The sequence below is a fragment of the Lipotes vexillifer genome, unplaced genomic scaffold (assembly GCF_000442215.2).
Source record: "Lipotes vexillifer unplaced genomic scaffold, Lipotes_vexillifer_v1.1 scaffold149, whole genome shotgun sequence".
NCBI classification, from domain to species: domain Eukaryota; kingdom Metazoa; phylum Chordata; class Mammalia; order Artiodactyla; family Lipotidae; genus Lipotes; species Lipotes vexillifer.
The window spans coordinates 1,711,970-1,721,404 of record NW_006779962.1 but is presented as its reverse complement, the minus strand read 5'-3'; the positions used below and the strand labels follow the sequence as shown (position 1 = coordinate 1,721,404).

The window sequence follows — 9,435 nt, the reverse complement described above, 5'->3', positions numbered from 1 at the left end:
CTTTCCCTAGATGCTTCCTGAGCACCTGCTAAGGGCCAGGTTGTGTCCTGGGTGTTGGGGAGCCAGCAGACCAGCAAGTAGATGACCTTGGCCTAGTTAACATTGCTGGTGCTGTCACACGCTCACTTACTGTGTCCCTCCTACCCCATGTGGGACGAGCATTCCTATATCGATGACACATTACCATGATTTAGGTGCCAGGCTAAGTGCTTTACATATATTTCCATTTAATCATTGTAACAATCTGATGACCAGGTACTGTTATTATGTCCATTTTAAGGAGGAGGAAGGAGGCGTGGAAAGGATGAGTCACACTAGTCAGGGCCAAGGTGCTTGTTACTTGTTGATTTCATCTCCTTTGGACCTCGAAACTTTTGTATATATGAGGGTGAATACCAGGACCCTTTGGGGTGGGTAGTTCCTAGAGAAGAAGCCCTAGACAAGTCATTCAACTCCCACCCAGCCTCTCCACGGCAGACCCGGGGGTGACACCTCCGTGCAGAAGAGTAGGTGGTTGCCCGCACTGACCTGTCACTCGAGAGACAATGGCTTTACTTAACTGATAGTTATTGTCTCCAACTTTACAACCTCTTAGAAGGAAGAGACTGTCTTCATTTTCCCTACCAGATAAAAGCTAAGATACTTGGGTTTGAAAAATGAGTCTTTTGGGAATTAAAAGCTCAGAATGAAACGGACAAAACCTCCTGGCCCTTCCCTGGCCACCTGGGTCGCCGTCGGGCTTTCATTGAGGGAGGAGCTGCCGGCTGCTTTGCTGCCCCCTGCTTCACTCTGTCTCCTTTGACCTCCCGCAGATCTATGCAGACCCCACTAAGAGGCTGGAGCTGTACTTCCGGCCCAAGGACCCCTACTGCCACCCCGTGTGTGCCAACCGCTTCAGTACCAGCAGCCTGCTGCTCCGGATCAAGAGGAAGATGAGGCGGCAGAGGGGGGCGCCGGGGCCTGAGGCTCACCCCAAGGTCACGTTCGACATAGAGAGCCTTGGCATCGTCTCCACCGTTTACAAATTTCAAGGTAACTGCAAAATGCATTCTTACCGCACTGAGTTATTTCAGGGCCTGCGTCCCTCGTGCCTGCAGGAGCTGCATGGGTCACGCACATGGTGAAGGGGGCCCGGATATGCCCAGGCGTGAGGGGAGTGGCAGAGCACAGGCCCTGTCCAGGAGGCCCTGCTTGTTGCTGCTCGGTTTTCTGCACTCTTAAGAGAAGCTGGAATTCTCTGAGAAATCTCATTGTTAAAGCTGCTTTATGGGGCCAAGTAAAACTGGTCCACAGGCCTCCAGTTTTCAGCCCCACCCCCGCCCTCGTGTTTGGGGATCTTCTTGGTCTAGACGGCTGCTGGCCTTGCTGACCCTCTGAAGCCTTCCCAGAGCACCTCAGCCCCTTGGGACCTTATGTCCTTTGAACTCTCAGCCAACTGGATGTCTCCTGTAGGGTCCTCAGTCGAGTTTGCTCCCCACAGGGAACCCCTGGGAGGAGGTGCTAAGGCGTGGGGTGGAGAGGGGGAGTTGTGCCTGCCTCAGCCTCCCTCGGTCTCCTTGTCTGTGCAGTGGGAGCCCGGAGTTCCTCAGACCCTCGTGGAAATTCAGAGGGACGATGCCCGTGTGCCAGTTCGCACACACGTACGGTACTTGGCGAATTACTAACAAGCCTCAAGAGTATGTGTAGCTGCAGCTGCGGGTCTAAGATAGAAACTGAAGAGAATAAAGACCAAAAAGGAAGAGGGGGATAGAAAGTGTAAAGAAACTAAAACAAGGCCTGGGATCCCACAAGTGGGGCATTTGGAACGTCCATCATTCTGGTGGAAAGTGGTCTTCACCAAAGAGGGCCGTCCTTCCCGGGACAAGGCTTCCCAAGTCATCCGTTTCTTTCTCTCTCTAATTGAGCCGGTACGTCACCACTCAGTGTGTGTCCCAGACCAGCAACATGGGCCTCACCTGGGAGCTTGTTAGAAATGCAACACCTCAGCATCTGCATTTAGCAAGATCCCGGGTGAGTCACGTGCACGGTACAGTCTAAGAAGCACTGACCTAGACTTTATCCTCACATATCAGGTAACTCCCCGACCCCCCAAAGTAGTATTTATACAGGCGACTGGGCTGAGTTCCCAGAAGCGACTCGGACGTATTGTTTTGGGTCCTGCTACCATTGCCCGGCAGCCTCCCCTGCGAGGCCTGCTCAGCGCACCCGAGAAGACGCGGGTGCTGGTGCGTGGCAGCTGCCAGTGCCTGGGCGGGTGTACTAGTGTGTCCACCGTCTGTCTTCCTCTCTTCCCAGGAATGTCCGACTTCCAGTACCTGGCCGTGCACACGGAGGCGGGTGGCAGGCACATGTCCATGTACAGCAAGGTGCTCATGGTCAAGCCCGAGAAGGAGAATTTCTTCCACCAGGAGCTGCCGCTCTACATCCCCCCGCCCATCTTCTCCAGGCTGGACACCCCGGTGGACTACTCCTACCGCCCAGAGACACAGCACCGGTAAGGACCTCCCTGTGGCCGCCGCCCCGCAGCATCGGGGCTCAGGGCAAGGGCCCTGCGCTCAGAGGGCTGGACTCTTCCACTCACGGGTCAGACGGCCAGGGCGGCTGGCTTTACTCAGGCCCGTGGCCCCAGCAACAGAGCAGCTGGTGACCAGGGGCCCTGACCAGGGGTGTCAGGAACCAGCCCTGGTCCCCGCGCCCCACCCGGAGGCCTTGCTCAGGGCTGTCCTCACACCACAGAGTGTGAATCAGGATGTTGCCTTTGGACTTAGACCCCTCCCCAAAAGCGTGTACCTTGAGGTGTGGAGAGACAGACACCCCCTGCCGCAGGAGCCCTGGGAACAAGGTCGATATTTTTCGGAGAGCAACCTGGCAGAATCTATTACAGTTTTAAATGTTCTTTCCTGACGGCCAGGCGGCCTGTAGGAATTTATCCCACGGTGACTGTCGCCTCTGTGCTCAAAGATACACTGGCAAGAACGTTTTCTGGTTGGTTGTGGGCAGCAGCAAGAAGCTGAGAGGGCCTGGTGTGGTGAGAGAGCCCGGGTGGGCGGGGGCCCGTGTTCAGGTCCTGGACCTGTGATCCCACATCACAGGCTGGGCAGGTGAGCCCCGACCTCCCACGCCAGCATCCCCGCCTGTAACAGGGGTGATAATGACAGTAACAGTCCTCACTTCTCGCGAGCGTTGTTAGAGGGCTGAGTGATTGAAGCTTGTGGAAGCACTCAGAGCACTGAGTGCCGGGCCGAGTTCGATAAAGTGGGTGAGTGAGTGATCCGTCCACTAATAGGGACGATGTAGTCAATTAAACGACGGCCTGTCTGTACCAAGGAAGACCGTACAGCCTTTAAGAAAGCGGGCTCCATGGGCCAACGTGGCTCGTGTCCAGAAACCTTGCTCTAGGAAAAGCAGCTGCTAGAGCAGACTCTGTGCTATAAAAGTAAACTGGGTGATAATAGAAGCCTGGAAAGATGGGGAAGTTTGGGCCCAGAACAGTTATCTGCAGGGGGGCGGGAGGGCGAGAAGCTTGTCTTCCCTCATCAAGTATTTCTATCAACGAGTACTGACCACCTGTCGGGGCCCCGAGCTCCCCTTGGAGCCACTGTCAGTGGGGACGCGACAGGCGGCTCCGTGCAGGGCCGGGGGCTGGGGAGCCAGTGGAGCCCCAGTGAAGGATGAGTGGGCGGTGGGAGCCTGCAGGCAGGTGTGTGTCTTAAAGGAGATAAGTGGGGAGTGGGCTGTCATGCACAGTGAGTGGGGTGCGGGAGCGTCCTCGGGGGAGCTGACCTTTGAAAGAGACCTGTGTGATGACAGAGCCGGGCAGGTGAAGATCCGGGGAGAACGTTCCAGACCAGGGGGCTGGCACATGCAAAGGAACAGTCGGGGGTGTTGCCTCCGAAGCGCAGAGAGCCGAGAGAGGGGTGGGGTGAGGGTCGCACGGACCGCAGAAAGGAGCTTAGATTTTATGCTAAGGAGAAAGGTGTATTGTCCCCTTCCTTTAAAAAATATATTCTGGGGAGTTCCGAAAGGAGAGAGGAGTGTGTGATGGATGCCCACCTACGTCACCAGCCTCAACTTTCTGCTGCTGGTTTCACCTCCCCACCACCTCCACCCCCAGCATCACAGTGCGTCCTCCAGAAACAAGTGTGTGTCTCTAACTGAGAAGGACTTGGTTTATTTTAACTTAGCCATAGTGCTGTCATCAGAACGAGCAAACGTTAACAGTGTCCTTCACGTCATCCAGGGCCCAGTCCTCGCTCTGTTTCCCCGTTGCCTCAAAAGTAAGTCGAGAGCCAGACAAGGGTCGATGTCTCTCAGGCCAGTTGAGTCCATAACACCACCCCCACACCCTTTTTCTGATTGCAGGAGTAAATTGTGCTTGTTAGAAAATACCAGACATTGTAGAAATGTATAACTGCAAGGTATCAGGTCCATTCCCTCCCTGCTGAAAACCCTAGTGTGTGCAGTTTTCTGTGTATATGTTATACTCATTATGAGAGTTTCAAATTTTTTTAATGTACATGTTTCTGAAATTTGAAACTTATTTTTCTCCCACAAGCATTTTACTCTTACAGAGTCAGAAACAAAAATATGTAGAATAAGGAACTAGAGGCACCCGTCCCCCGCCCCGCGTTGCCGGCCGTGATGCTGGACGGCGGCGTCAGAGTCACTGCTCTGTCCTGCAGGGCCAGCAAACAGCTGTCTCCCAGCCTCTGGGAGGGGGACAGGGGTGGAGGGCTGGCTGCCCTTGAACCCACAGGCCCTGTTTTTCTCCCATGTCGTTTATCGATTTTCCAGTGCGTGGAAGGAACCTGCTTTTTCTCCCAGGGCTGCCATCGATTTTTCTGCTCTGATGGCCCTCATGGGTACCAAGGACTGGCAGAGGAGGCCTGGCGCCCGCCTTGCTGGCCTTCCTGGGTCCAGGGAGGCTGAGCTTCCTATAAGGCCAGTGGGCAGAGGACAGGCTGGGACGCTGGCCTGACGGGGGTCCCCCCTCCTCGAGGCAATTGAGGGGGGAGGGCAGGCGGCCCGCTCCCTGCTGCTGCTGCCTGACCCAGAGGGAGTGCCCGGGGCTTTCCTTCGGGGGTGTCTGGGGCCTCGGGGAGTTGTCTTGGAAAACAGGATAGTGTTCAGGATGGTTTCAAATGGAGTCATGTTTTTTAAAAAAGGCACAGATTTGATCCCGTCTTTGTAATTTTGTTTCCCAATGTGAAAAATCACTTTGTTGTTCTTTATAAATATGCAGATGGTATGTACTCATGTAGAAAATTATGGTAAAATGGAAACAAATTTAAAAGGTATTAATCAGCTGTGTGACATCCAGGACATACTCTGAAATGCACCGCAAAATAATTGAGTGGGTTTGGGGTGGGGCCTGGATGGCGTGAAATTGGCCCTGTGACGGCAGTTGTGGAAGTGGATGGTGGGCTTATGGGGGCTCCTTGTACTGTTCCCCCTGCTTTAGCGAAGCTGTGATGTTCCTGACATCCCACCTCAGAGGGAAGCGCTCTGAGCCTCCTAGGAATCGTTGGCCCTGTGTGTTCTGTGCTAACAGCTGGTGGCAGAGCCCCGTCCCCCCGCTTTTTTTTTTGGCCGCACTGTGCGGCTTGCGGGATGGATCTTAGGTCCCTGACCAGGGTTCGAACCCAGGCCCCTTGCAGTGGAAGCTCGCAGTCCTAACCACTGGACCTCCAGGGAGGTCCCCAGAGCCCTTCTTTTAGCCTCTGTGACGAGAGCGTCTGGTAGTATCCGTCCTCCCTTCACCGCGGTATCGTCGAGATGCTTCCGAGCAGGACGGAGGTTAGCGGCCCTGCCAGCCTCCCTGGGCTCAAGTCCCAGCTCCGTCACCTCGAGCTCTGGCTCGAGGCAGGTTTCCAACCCCTGTGGCCTCAGTGACTTCATGGGAAATGGGTCCTTCCTCGTAGGATTGTTTCAAGGGTTAGATAAGTGAATTGTGGGAGTCAGTAAGCACAGCTGCGGTCTGACAGCTGATTAGTGGTTCCCGTGTGGCCGCCCATGCCTCAGCTGATTCCACTGTCCCTGCCCTGATGGGCATCTGGGCTGTTTCCAGCTTTTCACTGGCTGGACGGTGCCGTGCACGACGCGATGCCGTCGTGAGGCCACCAGCCTCACGGCAGGGGCCCTTCCCCACACCCCAGCCTCTGGGACTCTTGGCCTGGCCCTGCCTCGGAGCCTCTCCGAGCTGACTCGGACTCGCTGCCCCTCCTACTCCTGGTCATCAGCCTGAGAACACAGGCGCCTGCCTTCAGTGGCTGGGGCTGAGATCCGCTTCTCACCCAGATTCCAGGGAAGCGCACCCACACGTGGGCTGCCCGTGTCCAGCCAGGCCCACGCCTGGCGCTCCCGCCCTCAGCAGCTCTCTGCCCCTAGGGAAGGCTACAACAACCCCTCCATCTCCGGGGAGAACCTGATCGGCCTGAGCAGGGCCCGGCGCCCTCACAATGCCATCTTTGTCAACTTCGAGGGGGATGAGGTGCCCGAGCAGCCGCTAGAGGCTGCGGCCCAGACCTGGAGGAAGGTGTGCACCAACCCCGTGGACCACAAGGTGGAGGAGGAGCTGAGGAAGGTGAGCCCTGCCCCCCCGGCCACACCTTCACTGGCTGCACCTTGTCTTAGGCTCATTTATTAACACATGGGAACTTTTCACCTCCAGATGTTACATCTAAAGCTGTGCCAGTGTAAGCCCTGCCCTCCCAGAGTTCAAAGTGCTCCTTAAAACTCATAAGAGGTCCCTTTGGGATGGTAAACATTGTCCACATGTGACCTCGGCGTGGCGCTCCGGGATTCCGGAAGCTTTTGTTCATCCAGCCCTTGGCTGCAACACACCAGATGGGGCACCTGGTGCGCACCAGGCCGTTAGAGCCGGGGTGGACGGGGGCCCTGGGCAGAGGCGGCCTTCTTTCTTGCTCGCTGGCTTGCAGGTTCTGGGAGGCCCAGGCCAGGGGACTCTGGTCCTTGCGTCGCCACAGGTGTGGACAGTAGGTTCTCAGCACATCACTGCTGACCGACCCTTGCCTCTGCCCCTGTTGAACTTGACTGTCCCCTTGGTGCAGGACGGGGGTGGGGTGGGATGTTATTTCCTGAGTGGTGGACACCTTGTTATGTTTCTGGCAGTCGCTAGGTCGGGGGGAAGTGGGGGCCACTCTCCAAGGCCCCTCATTGTCATCTGGACACAGCCCAATCTCCCACCTGGCTCGGGCCGCTCCCACCCTGGCCCTCCCACTCCAGCCCCACTGGCCCTTCACAGCCCTCCCACTGGGAGGGGGCTGGGCCGTCCCCTGCGGCCTTCGTCACATTCCAGCTCAGGCCCCTGCCCTCTGGGGCTGCTCAGGGGCCCAGAGCTCCGGCCCATACCCCTCCTGACCCTGCTCTGGCTCCTTTGGTCCTCTGCCTCCCCACTGCCCTTTGTGCTGCCTAAGGACAGGGACAGCGTCTCTCATGGTCATTTCAGGACCCCCAGGCCCTGCAACCTCACTTGACACGTGCTGGGCGGGCAGGGCGCTTCCGAGGGCGGGACCAGTGGGCGTGCGCAGAGGCCCCTCCCCACCTGCCTGGCCCCTGCTACCCCCACCCCAACTCCTCTTAGGAAGGTCCTCTGGGGCCAGACCGTGTGGGGAGCCTGGGGCAGGCAGGGAAGCTGCAGGTGCTCTTCTCAACCTCTGCCTTGACCCTCCAGCTGTTTGAAATCCGCCCCATCTGGTCACGTAACGCTGTCAAGGCCAACATCAGCGTCCACCCCGACAAACTCAAGGTCTTGCTGCCCTTCATGGCCTATTACATGGTGAGTGCCCGCCCACCACCCACCGCGCTTCCCACCTGGGTCGTGCTGATCCCTGACGTGCCTCAGAGCCCCAGCAAGGGCAGGCGGCCCTGTCCCAGCACCCGGAGGTTGGCTTCTTAAAGGGATTATACTTTTTTTTCTTTTTTTTTTTTTTTTGTGCCATACGCGGGCCTCTCACTGCTGTGGCCTCTCCCGTTGCGGAGCACAGGCTCCGGACGCGCAGGCTCGGCGGCCATGGCTCACGGGCCCAGCCACTCCGCGGCATGTGGGATCTTCCCGGACCGGGGCACGAACCCGTGTTCCCTGCATTGGCAGGCGGACTCTCAACCACTGCGCCACCAGGGAAGCCCGGGATTATACATTTTTTAATGGCCTTGTATGGAGAGCTTTCTAAGGACCAGGCCCTGGGTCAAGTGCTATGTGCATAGCATCCTTTCTTCTTCTGTGGGGGTGGCAGCAGGGTTTGGACCTCTGATGAAGAGGCTAGGCTCAGATTGGCGACTTGATGGGCCAAGATCCTACAGCCAGGGAGTGGCAGAGTCCCCTGGGGACCCTGGCCTGTTTGGCTGCAGCGCCTGGGCCCCTAACCACAGTGCCACCTGCCTTCACGCATTCTCCCTGGGTTGAGGGGCGTTCAGTGGGGGTCACATGCACCTTGGACTCAGTCCAGGAGGGATGGAGATGGGGCTGTCATCACTGAGATTCCCCAAGGTGCTGTGAGGAAGAGCTCCTGCCGGCCAAGGGTCCCACCTGGGGCCTTGGGGAGGCAGGCGGACAACGTGACCGTGACCGTGATGGCCAGGAGGTGGGGGGCATGAGACGGGCTCATTCCTCCTGGGCTTAGACCCGACGTCACAAAGCTGCTGCCTGCCTTTCAGCATTGGCTTTCTGGACACAAGGACCTCGGGAGCACTGTTTGGGGACAGTGCCTCCCATCCATTAGCACAGTTGTGACAGTTGTGACAGTTCTTGAGCTCTTTCTCTGTGCCAGGCACTGCAGTGAGGGCTTCAGGGGCACCGTCTCATTTAATCCTCACAAAAACACCATCTGACCGGAAGACCAAGGCTTGGGAAGGCCAAGTGACCTACCTGAGGTGACCGAGCCACACGTGCGAGCTGTGGGGCAGGGTTCCAGGGCCTGTCCCCAACTCGTGGGGGTGTGGTGCTGCCCCATCTGGGCAGCCACCTGGGCCTGCAACTCAGGGGGGCCGGGGATCGGCCCTGACCGCACTTCGCACTCCGCCCTTTCTGTCTCCAGATAACAGGCCCCTGGAGAAGCCTGTGGATTCGATTCGGGTACGACCCTCGAAAACACCCAGATGCCAAGATTTATCAAGTCCTTGACTTCCGAATCCGTTGTGGGATGAAATACGGTAAACAGTTCCCAGAACCTTTGCTTTCCTTTTCCCTTTATCGCTTTCTGTCTCCAGCATTCTCTTCTGTAATAAGAATACATCCACGTGGAGAGGATGTATTCCCCCCTTGGTGGGACTGTTAGGGACAGAATAGCGCAGACACGAGGACCCGAGCTCTCGTCCTGGCTCCTGTGGTGACGCTCTAGTGGCTACTTACAGCTCCTGTGGTGCAGGCCAGGCGTCCCGTCAGTCTCCTGTCCCCGGCCCGCGGTGACCCCCCCC

The 9,435-nt window shown here is 57.3% G+C and overlaps 1 protein-coding gene across 2 annotated transcripts in view; it reads left to right on the top strand.

Moving 5' to 3' along the window:
- The window catches only part of GTF3C5 (general transcription factor IIIC subunit 5), a 15,056-nt gene that overhangs the window by 1,709 nt on the left and 3,912 nt on the right, over nt 1-9,435 (top strand). For both annotated transcript variants that reach the window (XM_007453098.1, XM_007453099.1), the window contains exons 2-6: nt 813-1,032; nt 2,296-2,494; nt 6,388-6,583; nt 7,694-7,798; nt 9,057-9,171. In XM_007453098.1, the coding sequence (XP_007453160.1) occupies nt 813-1,032; nt 2,296-2,494; nt 6,388-6,583; nt 7,694-7,798; nt 9,057-9,171 (835 nt within the window). The remainder of the gene's footprint in view (nt 1-812; nt 1,033-2,295; nt 2,495-6,387; nt 6,584-7,693; nt 7,799-9,056; nt 9,172-9,435) is intronic.